Source organism: Camelina sativa, chromosome 6 (genome assembly GCF_000633955.1).
Source record: "Camelina sativa cultivar DH55 chromosome 6, Cs, whole genome shotgun sequence".
In the NCBI taxonomy this organism is placed as follows: Eukaryota; Viridiplantae; Streptophyta; class Magnoliopsida; order Brassicales; family Brassicaceae; genus Camelina; species Camelina sativa.
Window position 1 is genome coordinate 10,460,272 of NC_025690.1, and position 14,054 is coordinate 10,474,325.

The 14,054-nt window shown below is 39.1% G+C and overlaps 2 protein-coding genes across 2 annotated transcripts; one reads left to right on the forward strand and one right to left on the reverse strand.

Moving 5' to 3' along the window:
* Nucleotides 7,664-8,779, forward strand: LOC104698891. Its single transcript, XM_010414273.1, has one exon. The coding sequence runs from the start codon at nt 7,664-7,666 to the stop codon at nt 8,777-8,779; it is 1,116 nt and encodes a 371-aa protein (XP_010412575.1).
* On the reverse strand, nt 10,660-12,962 carry LOC104790814 (probable trans-2-enoyl-CoA reductase, mitochondrial). The gene is made up of 10 exons (XM_010516597.2): nt 12,704-12,962; nt 12,511-12,608; nt 12,240-12,371; nt 11,991-12,134; nt 11,803-11,905; nt 11,624-11,723; nt 11,468-11,544; nt 11,304-11,382; nt 10,999-11,117; nt 10,660-10,908 (listed from the first exon to the last, which is right to left on the reverse strand). Exons 1-10 carry the CDS (start codon nt 12,883-12,885, stop codon nt 10,815-10,817), a joined length of 1,128 nt encoding a protein of 375 aa, XP_010514899.1. The 5' UTR covers nt 12,886-12,962; the 3' UTR covers nt 10,660-10,814.

Genomic DNA, 14,054 nt, shown 5'->3' on the forward strand with positions numbered 1-14,054 from the left:
AACAATGTTGCAAGATTATTCAACTTTCCCCTCCTGTGTAACACTTTTATAGTTTTTGCACCGGGTATATATAGATGGAGAATATCAAGTCACATTTCCTTACAGATGGTAACCATATAAAGGTTAAGCTTGAGAAAGATTTTTAGAGTATATTAATCTTTGGCAAGATGTATTGATTTTTTGGGTCCTTTCCTGAACGTAAGAGCATTAGACATCATCTAATACCTTATCGAGGTCCATTAAGATATAACTATCAATGTCATGTCTCTGTAATGCTATGAACTCAGAGTTCTTCACCTTCTTTCAAATCACTAACATCCATAAACCAAGGCGAAAAAAATCTACTCTTTACTTCAGTATGATTCCAACAAAACTAAACACAAACATAAGGTAAACCAACATCACCTCGAAACCAAGTCAGTTTCTCATAATTTTATAGTTATCTCTATGAGCAGAGTAAAAAATTAGCACATGCATGACCATGGAGTTGTATACTAAATAACATGTTAATATAATATGTTAAGACACAAGTTACACAAACCCTAACCAGTCAAGACCAAATTTCTCATGAAGAACTTTATCATAAGGTGCTGGCGGTGGTGGCAGATCTAAACTTCGACTGTACTCATGCCACAGACCAACATGCATTGGTTCTTTGCCAACATTCACCAAACCACCCTTTCCTCCTACAGCTCTGTATTCGTTTACCAAGCAGACTCTTTTGTTATGATGTTCTTCAGCATGGCCATCAATCTCCTTTCTTTTGTTGTTATGAGGTTGTTGTGAGCAACCATTGTTGATCAGTGGCGACTCAGGAGGACAAGGCTCCACAACAACAGTTTGTTGTTCAAACAAGCTGTGTTTGAGATCTGTTCCAGTGATCTTACCTTTGAGCAATTCCAAAATGTCATCTACAGTTTTGTTAATCGATATGTATATCTTTTCGACTCCTTTGGCACTAACCACCCTTGAAAAATTGTTAGAAACATCTGTAAAATCCTCAACCTATATAAACAACACAGAATGAAACAAAAATAAATAAATCAACTGAAGTGATAAGAGAAAAAAGGAAGAATGTTAATGTAATTTTACAGTAGAGATTTTTTTACATTAATAAGAGCTCCTTTCCTCCTTTTAGATATCCAAAGACCTTTCAGCACACTGGCGCAGAGCCCTTGCTTCCAAAGGAATTTTACAGATTGCAACTGCAATACAGGAAAAAACATATTTTCATTATAACAATTAACAAATAAGCATGTTTAGGTTCAAAGGTAAAAGAAGATTTACAGCACCTTAATAAAGAATGATGCAAACAGTTTACCGAGAGATTCTTGATTACGTCCTCCCCAGTTCAAGAACTTTTGAGTCCTCTCTCCACGTTAGGAGGATCTATTCCATCTGTGAAAGACATAAGCAAAGACAAAGAGGAAAAAAAGATGATAATTTAGATCAGTAATGTAATTCTAGCTCAAAGAGACTTTGTAAAATGTTGATGACTCTGCCATTTAACTAAATGACCCCATCAAAACCATCCTATGTATATAGTTCTTTTGTCTTATGTGTGGTATATTAATCACCTTTAAAAAGTGTAGAGAATGGAGGTAAAATGGGAGGATTTTGAGTCTGCCACATAAGACAAAGGAGAAGCAAACTAGAGTTTTAGAGAGAGATGAACCAAACCCTCAAGATTCTACCTAAAATAATCCAACATGAGTAACTACGTTTGACCTGTAAATGATGAGCGACTAGCATTGTGATAGATATAGAATTCAGGGTTTGGAGTGACGCATCGTTAATCCCATGTGCTTTGGCTCAACGCTTAACCTAACACATGAAGAATAGTCACATTGGTACTAAACAATTGACAGCGCACTTGAACAATATGCAAACTATATATGAATATATCCACAGACTTCCTTTAGAATATATAGAAACTGAAATCTTACCAACAAACAAAGTTTCTGAAACCTGTCATCAATTTGAGATATAATACGAATGATCTGTGAACTTAAAATGCCGTCTTTGCATTAGACTGACACATCACAATCAATAGCAGTCCCTTGATCAGTGGATTTTACAATTGGCACCCTAGCAGTGAAGATAGATACAACATTCCTAACTAAGCCTTCCCCTACAAAAAAAAAAAAAAAGTGTAGGTAAGAAGATGAAACTCAAAATCATTTTGAGAATGTTACATTCACTTGTAACACTAAAACTAATAGTTTCATTTCCCGTAATGGAATCAGCAACAAGAATAGAACAAATATCTTACCCTCCAACGAGCGGAGCTTTTCCGCAAATCTTTCGAGTATCTGAAGCTTCTTTTCATGAGGAAGTTGAGATGTTCCGTTACTAAAGACAACAGACACATCCAAATCACTCAGAGAGGTATACATATCCATCAAGAAAGATCCATACGCCTCAAGGACATGCCTGCTCTCTTCTGAATTACCTAATGAACACAAAAATAAATAAAAACCTATGCGAACTTTCGATATAGGTAGAGAAGATAAAAAAAAAGACTACAAGTTAAATCTTATATTACCATAGATATCTATAGCCATTGCATTAAGTTTTTTCACCAATTGTTTCCTAGTATCGTAATCAGCAGGAACCGGTCGAAAAGAGCAATAGGCATCATCTAATACCTTATCAAGGTCCAGTAAGATATAACTATCAATGTTATATCTCTGTAATGCTATGGACTCGGAGTTCTTCACCTTCTTTCGAATCGCTGACATCCATAAACAATATTGATTGAAACATCTATAATGAACACAATCTTAGAACAAAAAAAAATCAGCAAAGAGTAGTTTCAATCTTAGAACACAACCTTCTTTACTCCAAGCTATTTTTTCCTCAGTCACATCTTTTTGAGAGTCCATAATATACCTCTCTGTCTCTCTAACCTCTGTTAACTTTTTAGTTTCAGCCGCTTAGCTCTTTTGTTTTCTTAAAACTTTCTGGATAAGATTCATTATACTCCTTACATCATATATATATGCCACACTTAGCATTTAACCTATGGTTTTGCAAACCACTAATATCCACTTAGCATTTTGGGCTTACAACAATATTAATGGCCCAAAGCCTTTTACCACTTCTTCTCCCTCATTCTCGTCGCTTCTTCTTCCTCTATCTTCTTCTTCGATCTTCTTCACCTCTTGTTCAATCTCTGATTATTCACTCAAGTTTAGGTATTAATCAAAGGTTTGATTCCAACACTCCCTCTCAAACCTTCTGATTTAATCTCTAAATTCCCAGGCTGAGATTTGATCTTTATTTCCTCCAAATCTTTGTTGTTGATTTTGATTCCCATGTGAGACACACCTCTCACAACGTCTGCGTAGCTCAACGGTGAGTCTCTTGTTCTTTTCATCACCTCTTCCCTTGAAGATTTCAACTTATTTCCCGAGTTGGTGTCTTTTTCCGGATTCATCTCTATCCCCTTCTTTTTCTGTTTATGCTGGTTTTCCATAGAATGATTTTTCTTGGTGACATGCAACTCAGGTTCAGCCATAGTGGTTTGAGCATGATCTTCTTCGATGCTACATCGCTCGTTCGGTTTTGGTACCACTCCCAGTTTAGATCGGAGTTCTTCAAAGTGTTTTGTTCCAAGAGGTTTTGTCAGTACGTCGGCGATTTGTTCTTCACCACTGCAGTAACGTAAGTCAATCACTCCTTCTTTTTCTGCTTCACGAACAATGTGATAACGAATCTGGATGTGCTTAGTTCTCCTGTGTTGAACAGGATTTCTTCCAATCGCTATAGCCGACGTGTTATCACAGTAAATGGGAACTCCTTTGTTGGTGTCTACTTTCAATTCATCCAGTAAACGTTTCAGCCATACTGCGTGGTTGGTGGCCGCACTCAATGCCATATACTCTGCCTCTGCAGTGGATTGAGCGATTGTGTCCTGCTTCTGGGTCTGCCAAGTAAACATTCCACTTCCTAAGGTGAAACACATTCCCGTAGTACTACGCATATCTTCTTTACAACCAGCCCAGTCGGAATCAGAGAATCCAATCAACTCAGTTTGGTGCATCTCTTGAAACCTTAATCCATACTCAACTGTTCCTTTTACATACCTTAATACTCTTTTAGCATCCTGTAGGTTTCCTTCTTTTGGATTTGAAAGGCTCCTTGACAGGTAGGATGCTGCAAAAGCAAGGTCTGGTCTCGTCGCAGCAAGATACAGTAATCCCCCTACCATACTTCGGTATTTTCTTGGATCTTGTAGCTCAGCTCCATCATCATATCGTTTCACATTTGGCAAGAGTGGCGTGCTGACGCTATTACAGTTCTCCATACCAAACTTGGTCAGCAACTGTTTAGCATACTTTTGTTGGCTTAGAAACACTCCTCCTTCAATGTAAGTTAGCTTGAACCCAAGAAAATACTTGAGTTTTCCCATGTCAGTCATTTCAAAAACTTTACTTAGATTTAACTTAAACTGCTTGATCATATCCTCATTGCTCCCTGTAATAATAAGATCATCCACATATAAGCTTATTACCATGATTTCACCTTCGAGTTCTTGAGTATACATGGCTGCATCACAATCACTTCTTTTGCACCCTTGTGACACAAAGTATGAATCGATTTTGCTGTACCAGGCTCTTGGTGCTTGTTTCAGGCCGTATAGGGCCTTCTTTAGTTTGTAAACTTTGTTTTCTGCTCCCTCTATTTCAAAGCCTGGTGGTTGCTCCACATACACTTCTTCAGTAATTTCCCCATTTAGAAAGGCTGATTTGACATCCATCTGATGCAGATTCCACTTGTTTTGTGCAGCTAGAGCAATGAGGGTCCTTATGGTGTCATGTCTAGAAACTGGTGCAAAAGTTTCACCATAGTCCTCCCCGTAAGTCTGTGTAAACCCTCTTGCCACTAGTCTTGCCTTTAATTTCTTCATTTGACCACATTCATCTGATTTGACCTTGTATATCCATTTGACTGATATAACTTTCTTATCTGTAGGTCTTTTTACCAGTTCCCATGTTTCATTCTTGTTAATGATGTAAATCTCATCACCCATTGCAATCTTCCACTCCTTGCTACTCATGGCTTCATCAAAAGTAGTTGGCTCTTCCCAGGTAAAGTAGCAAGATTCTTCAACCTGATTTGCTTCATTCCCTACATCTTCTTCATCACGATATATCTCACTTAGTTTCTTCACTTTGTGGATTTTTCGGGATGAGCTGCCCACTTCTGGCGCACTATCACTTAGTTGAAAAGGTATGGGACTAACATTTCCTCTTTCATTTTTGTCACTTGACTGGATTTCTGGCCTTGAGTCCCTTTCTCTTTGTTGTTCAATACTTGTTTTCTGATTGGTATTGATATTGTTGGGTACCGCCTCTCTTTGTTCCTTTACTTCTTCGTGGGTTTCCCAATTCCAACTTTTGGTCTCTTCAAATATGACGTCTCTTGACACTTCTATCCTCTGTGTTCTTAGAACATATATCCTGTATCCCTTGCTCACACTGCTGTACCCCATGAGTATAGCTTTTTCTGATCTGTCATCAAGCTTCTTCCTTCTTGCTGCAGGGATCCAGGCATGACATATGCACCCAAATATCTTTAGGTGGGCAACTGAGGGCTTGTGGCCACTCCAAGCTTCAAGGGGTGTCTTAAGATCCAAGGCTTTTGTAGGGAGTCTGTTTTGGAGATATGCAGCAGTAAATGTGGCTTCAGCCCAAAACTTGTCAGGCATTCCTTTGTCCTTCAGCATGCTTCGTGCCATATCCATCAGAGTTCTATTTCGACGTTCAGCAATTCCATTTTGCTGAGGTGAGTATGCCACTGTGAATTGTCTCTCAATTCCATTCTCTTCTAAGTACCTTGAGAACTGCTCTGATTTGAATTCACCTCCTCTGTCTGATCTCACCTTCTTAATCCTTTTTCCCGTTTGATTTTCAACCAAGTTTTTGAATTTTCTGAATGTGGCAAAAGTTTCTGACTTCAGTTTCAAGAAGTAGACCCACACCATGTGTGAATAGTCGTCGGTGAATGTGAGAATATATAAACTTCCACTGCATGAAGGTGTCTGCATTGGTCCACACACATCAGTGTGAATCAGTTCTAACACATCTGCACTTTTGGTCTCAGACATCTTTGGGAACTCTACTCTACATTGCTTCCCTTTAACACAAGCTTCACACACATCCTGGATTACCTTAAACTTTGGTAACCCTTTTACCATCTGATTTGTTTGAAGGTTTTGTAAATTGTGAAAGCCTGAGTGTCCCAATCTCTTGTGCCACAATTCTGATATGCTTTCTTCTCTTGCTATTCTCACACTTTCCTCAGCAACTTGCATTCTCAACGTGTACGCCTTCCTCACCATTTCTACTTCAGCAATTTTATCTCCATTTTGGTTATGAATTATGCATTTGTTTCCCACAAATAGCACTTGGTATCCATTTCTTACCATCTGAGGTATACTTAGGAGATTCTTATCTATTCCTGGAACAAGGAATACATCTCTAATTACTCTTATTCCTCGCTTTGTTATTACTTCGACGTTTCCTTTCCCAGCAGTCATTAATCTAGCACCATTTCCTACCCTAATAGGAATATGGACTGACCTGTCAATAGTTGTGAAAAGTTTCTCTTCCTTGGTCATGTGGTTAGTTGCTCCGCTATCAATTAGCCATACTTCTTCACTACTCACTTCCTCTCCGACGTGAGCAGCGTTAAACAGGGCTGACTCTTCTTCTTGAGTTTGTTGTTTCTTGTTACTCTGACATATCTGTTTGCTTTTGCAGTCTTTTCCAAAGTGTCCAGGTTTCCCACAAACAAAACACCCTCTCCTTGGTCTGAATTGTTTGGAGGCAAACTGGACTTCATATCGACGTGTAAGGTAACAGTTGTCTGCTCCATGATTGAACTTCTTACATATTTTACACTGCTTCTTCTTCTCTACTATTGAACTACCCTCTGACTCCATAATTCCTTCAACAGATACAAATCCCTCAAGTCTTGAAGATCACCAAGATTAACCTAATTCCTCGCTCTGATACCATGTTAACTTTTTAGTTTCAGCCGCTTAGCTCTTTTGTTTTCTTAAAACTTTCTGGATAAGATTCATTATACTCCTTACATCATATATATATGCCACACTTAGCATTTAACCTATGGTTTTGCAAACCACTAATATCCACTTAGCATTTTGGGCTTACAACAATATTAATGGCCCAAAGCCTTTTACCACTTTTTCTCCCTCATTCTCGTCGCTTCTTCTTCCTCTATCTTCTTCTTTGATCTTCTTCACCTCTTGTTCAATCTCTGATTATTCACTCAAGTTTAGGTATTAATCAAAGGTTTGATTCCAACAACCTCTACTAGTTTTATCAAGAAGCAGAGCTATGAAACCTGCAATAACATAGCTTCTGATAGAATATGAATACTGTAATATTCCAATTATGTCCTTATGTAAACCTAATACACTTGTATATATACTCTTGAATCAATACAATACAGGACGAGGGGGAATTACCAAGTGACATGGTATCAGAGCCACCCTAAAAAAAAAACCCTATTTTTTTTAAACTGCCGCCTCCCTCTTTTCCTCTGTTCTTCCTCTGCTCCTACGCTCTGTTTCTCGTCTTTGTTTCTTCTTCAATTCTCGTCAGTCTTCTCTTGTTTCTTGTTCACCTTATCAATGGCTCAACCGGCAGAGAAAGCTTTTGGTGTGACACACATCAAGTCTTACATTCCCTTGGTCCTTGATATGCAGAAGATGAACTATGATGAGTGGCGTGAACTATTTGAGACTCACTGTCTCAGCTTCAGTGTTTCTGGTCATCTCGATGGAACCTCGGTACCTGCAACTCCTCAAGACACGGCCTGGAAAGAGCGTGATGGTCTGGTCAAAATGTGGATCTATGGAACGATCTATCCTTCTCTTCTCGACACGGTCCTCAAATCGCGTTGCACTGCTCGTGAGCTTTGGGTCACTATCGAAAACTTGTTCCGTGATAATAAGGAAGCCCGAGCAATTCAACTAGAGAACGAGCTGCGATCCTTCACGATTGGTGATCTCTCTGTTCATGACTATTGTCAAAAACTCAAGTCAATATCTGATTTGCTTGCTAATGTCGACTCTCCTATCACTGAGCGCTCGTTGATGATACATATGCTGAATGGGCTTTCTGACAAATTTGATAACATTCACAATGTCATCAAACACAAGTCACCATTCCCCTCGTTTGGTGCTGCTCGGTCTATGCTGCTTCTGGAGGAAGAGCGTCTCAACAAACCCTCCAAACAGGCAACTTCTGCTCCTCTTGGTACCTCTACACCTCATCTGCTGTACACCGCCGCAGGTCCATCAACGCCTCCGTCATCTCATGCGACCGACAATCGCAATTCATCTCCGCAACACTTTCCTCCTCAAACCAACTGTGGACATCAAAACAGAGGACGTTGTCGTGGTCGCAACAACGGTTACCGTGGACGTGGTCGACACAACAATCACCACAACATTAACAACTCATGGATGCCGCAACAACCATCGTACTGGCCAGCTCCACCCCACCAGCAACCGTGGACTCAACAACAGTGGCGTCCATCTCCAATGGCGTATCATGTTTCCACTACTTTGCCTCACAACAATGGTATTCTCGGGGCGTATCCTTCCTCGGTGCCAACTGGACCTCCGATGCCAACTGCAATTCCGCCAAACATTGCTCAAGCCTTCGGCACCATGACGCTGCAGAATCCGCAGGATTCCAATTGGTATATGGATACCGGCGCCACAGCACACATCACAGCTTAGCAGGTGCTCTTCAATACCTCACTTTCACTCGCCCAGACATTGCATATGCTGTTCAGCAGGTGTGCTTGTATATGCATGATCCACGAGACTCACACTTTACTGCACTCAAACGCATCATTCGGTATGTTAAAGGCACACTTCAGCATGGCTTGCAGCTCACGTCAACGAAAACCTCCTCGTTAACGGCTTACACCGATGCTGACTGGGCGGGTTGTCCCTCGACGCGACGCTCCACCTCTGGCTACTGCATTTTTCATGGTGACAATCTCATCTCATGGTCTTCCAAACGGCAACACACAGTTTCAAGATCAAGTGCCGAAGCAGAGTATAGAGGTGTGGCCAATGTGGTTGCTGAAACGGTGTGGCTACGCAACTTACTCCTTGAGCTTCATTGTCCCCTCACCACTGCCACACTTGTCTACTGCGACAATGTGAGCGCTGTCTACCTCTCCTCCAACCCGGTGCAACATCAACGTACGAAGCATGTGGAGATCGATATCCACTTTGTACGTGAGCGGATAGCTCTCGGTCACATCCGTGTTCTACACATACCTTCGTCAAGCCAATATGCAGACATCTTCACAAAGGGTCTTCACACACCTCTATTCATGGAGTTCAAGTCCATTCTCGGCGTCATGAACAATCCGGCTTTGACTGCGGGTGAGTGATAGAATATGAATACTGTAATATTCCAATTATGTCCTTATGTAAACCTAATATACTTGTATATATACTCTTGAATCAATACAATACAGGACGAGGGGGAATTACCAAGTGACAGCTTCTTCTTCATTATGGGAAAGGAGAAGTACAGTGAACAACTGGAGTCAAATATGAATTTTCAAATTCATAAGAAAACCTTGTTTTTTTTTTTATCAAACTATGATCTTAAGGAGCTTTTTCTTACAAAGCAGTTACGCTAAGATCATGTTTCTATCAAAACGAAAGGTATGGTTTTGAAGCCCAAGGGACACAGAAAGAAAGCAACTGGTTAGGATACAGAGGACAAAGCGACGAACCTAATCGGAGCAAGTAGGGTTGCTATCGGCAAGAGAGACGAAGGTGGCTGTCTCGTTAATACTCTTTTGTTTTTGGCTAATCCAGTGGTAGGTGTAAGAGAGTGGTTTAGCACCAATCGATTAACCCGATTTTGAACCAAGAATAAACCATTTTTATATTTTGGGTCTGGCGGTCCAATAAGAAATCTAGTTTCGAGGAAAAAGCCTGATTAGCTCGGAGATCCATTGGTCAAGAGACCGACCAAGGATGTTCGGAAGACATCATCCAACTTGGAGCGGAGAGGAAAAAAAATGAAGACTGAAAAAGGAAGATTCTCTCCCGACAATAATGTAAACAAACCATATCGAATGGTCAACAACTCGAGGATATGAAGAGTGATCTCAACCGCCAAGCAAGACACAACTTCCAAACTCAAGAACCTTATACTGTACATAAGCTCACCTTAAAAGAACCCTAACTTGCAATCCAAGCAAGTGAGATTTCCTTTGTAACATTTGAGCTGTTCATGATCAATAAAAGAAACCGGCTTTAATGATTCTCTAGTCCATCTAATTTTTCCGGTTAAGTTTAGGGGTGAGCAGTAGGCATGCTTTCCATATTTTAAAAAAGGTTAATGTTAAAATTTGGTAAATGTATATCATATGATATTTTGTTCAATAAAAAAAAACTAGTAATTATTATAATCTACTAACTACTAAGCTGAACCTGATGTGAAACAACTCTGGTTTGATTCGAACAGTTACAAAGCTTATCTCTAAATTTAGGTTAAAATCAACATCACCTCGAAACCAAGTCAGCTTCTAATAATTTGGAAGTTTGAACAGAGTAATATATTAACACATGACCATGGAGTTACAATCTGAACTTAAGCATAACGATTTATTTATTTTGGTTTTAATGAAGTTTACGTTCTCATTGATACATTAGACAAGAGGACGCAGATACCGTATAATAAAGTCCATCATGCATCATCACAGTAATAGCTAACACTAACATGGCTCACACGAAGGAATCTTCAGAATGTGATGACTTGTTTAGGTTGCCTACCTAGCTTCCCGAGAGCTTTATCGAGAGCAACAGGGAACTCGTCGAAGGGAACCAATTCCGTTCTGTCAGAAGAAAACAACCATTGGTTTATATGGTAGCCGAAGATAGTTTTTCAAGGGAGCTAAGAATCTTTATTTAAGAAAAGGACTCACTCGTATTTTAGCTTTCCGTCTCGTGCAAGCCCGAGGAGATAGTCTATCATCTCTCTGCATTCTTTTACTTTACCCATACTCAACCAACTCTGCAGCCAGAATCCTCTCAAGGCCAAATCCTGTAGGGCAATCAAACTTTAACACAGTGCACAAAAGCCATAGATCATGTACACCCAACGAATTTGAAGTGAGAGAAACCGGTTTGTGCAGTTGGGGTACTTTTTCAACTATGAATGAAGATCTAAATTTACTACTCTAAATCACACTGATGCCAGTTTATTTTTTTCGAATGATCTAGCAATTACCTTAAAGATGAAAGATGTTGTTGACACAGTGATTGGCTTCTTGGACATCCCACCATATGTTACCATGGTTCCTCCTTCCCTGAAACATTTATGTATCCACTACCTTCAGCACAGCGGTAATTCATTTAGCTAGAAGTATGTAAAAACGGAGATGTTCACTGCACCTGAGATATTTGAGCACAAGAGAAGCAGCATTTCCACCAACACAGTTGAATCCCAGAGCTGGTTCAGGTAAGTTACCCTAGACAACAAACACACATATGTTAAAGCTTCAGATACTCAGCAATTTCTGCGATAGAATTGCTAAACATAAATCTTACCAAAAGACTTTTCACGTTCTTTACATTGGGTTGACTCTCTGAAAACACTTCATCTGCACCTAGAGCTTTCAGCTGCTCTCTTGCTTCATCCGACCCAGCCCTACCACACGACAGTTTTACTTGACAAGAGCCGCTTTGATTGTTCGTAACCAATATCTTATATTCATAATATACTTCACCTGTCACGAATAATGTTGATGGTACTGATGCCACGGAGTCTTGCCAACTGGATCACACATTGACCCACGATACTTGTTGCACCATTCTGCACCACAGAGTCTCCTGCTTCAGTTGATTACTTGGTTAGTAAAAAAAAAAAAGCAAGTAAGGAGTAATTACATCAAAGACATAAGATAACAGTCCAAACCAGAATTTAAGTTCACAAAATCCTCAAGCATCCTTAAAGCCGTCAATGGATTAACAGTGATCGTCGCCGCATACTCCATTGGACACGCTTTATCGATTTTGTGCCACACACTCTCCTCCTTCACAACATACGTCTGCCAAGTCCCTAGTTCCAGAGAGATTTCCATCACCATGCTTCAAAAACTCAAAAGTGGATACCAATAACTAAACTGTTTTACAAACTAACATCCAAGTTTCAGATTCCTCCTACCTGAAGATGGTGGAGATGGAATGACCCAATCACCAGGAGAAAGACCATTGACCTTAGAGCCAACTGCATAAACTTCACCAACACCTTCATAACCACCAACCGCTGGTACCGGTGGCCTCACCGGATACACACCTAAAACAATCATCATTTTCTCAACATTGAAACTTCACTATCTAAATCACAAAACTCTTAATTAATTAGATTAACATACACTAATCACAACAATGTTCATGAATTAGAGAAGAAGAGGAAACAATGGAGAATTTGTAACCTTCAATTCGATTGATATCAGAGGGATTGATCGGCGCGGCGATCATTTTAACACAAACATCGTTTTCTTTCACTTCCACCGGCGGGAGATTCACCAATCTGTCTTCACCAAAAAAAAAAAGAGAAAGAGTTGAAATATTTGAGATTACGCGTACGTATAAGCAAGAACAGAGTGAACGTGTATACGGACGAACCTGGTGACAGAATCGGGAGAGCCGTGCTGTTCGTAAACGATGGCCTTGGACGGTGGTGACATAACGGTGGAGAATGATCTGATACAGAGTGTTGGGGTTTTGCTGCATCGGGTTGACCTGAAACTCGCCGCCGATGAGAATTTTAGAGCTCGGACGGTGACTGACTTCATCAACGCCGCCATATTTCTCCGCCGTCACCACAGTCGCTCTTTTTCTAACAGCGATTCGCGTAACGACGTCGTTTTCTGTTTTTTCTACTTATTAAAGAAAGAGCAAATGTCATGAAAACCCACTTTCTCCTAAAGTATTGTCACAAAAACCCAATTTCCACTCATGGTATACTTTTCCAAGTTTTTTGCTTATGTGTCCATTTTCCTTTTACATTTTTGCCCTTACTAACAACTTACCTCTTTTTCTCTCCTTCTTTTCTCTCTTTTTCTCTTCTTTTTTGTTGTTAACACTTTAACAAAGTAAAATATATTTATTTGTTATCATAAAACAAATTTTCTATTTATTTATATAAAATATGTTATGATTATATATTTTCTACATTTTAAGATACATATTGCTATATTTTTTATGAATTTTTAGATTATACAGTATCCATCAGTCGTTGAACATTTGTTCAATTATAAGTGGATAATCAATTGCAGTATTGTTAATAGATAGTTACTTGTGTTTATTCATACAAAATATACATACATAAATTTGGTTAGATCTTTATCCATAACATATTATCCATAACACAACATAGACCAAATAAGTACAAAACCCTTTAATTCTAAATTTTAAATCCTAGAACATAAACCCTTGAACCTAAAACCAAAACTATTCACTTTAAAAAAAAAACAAAGTTTAGTGGATAGAAAAACTGTGGATAGGTCTCCATGGATTCACAAAGCATATCTAGACATTAAGCTGAAGAATAGTAGTTGAATGATGGCTATGGATATTTTTTTGTGGATACCAATGTAGACAGACCAAATAATCATCATACAACATCCACACAATTAAATCCATAGACACCATGAGCTCCTTGCTTCATATTTTGTGTTGGTCCAGAAACATATACACTCATAAGTGGTTAATAAACAAAATAAAAATTAACAACATTGATTTATTTAGAACATTGAATATCAATCATGTGGATTAGTAGTTATGGATACTTATCTTATAATATCTTGCTCATTCTTTACATGAGCAGAAATTTGTCCAAGATAAATTAGCCACATAGATTTCTTTTAGCTAAATGTTTTTGTACTATTTTTCAGCTAGAAGTAGGTATATTAGAACTTAGAAGTGTCACTAGAAGCATACTACACAATAAACATGGTCATTATTAATCTCAAAG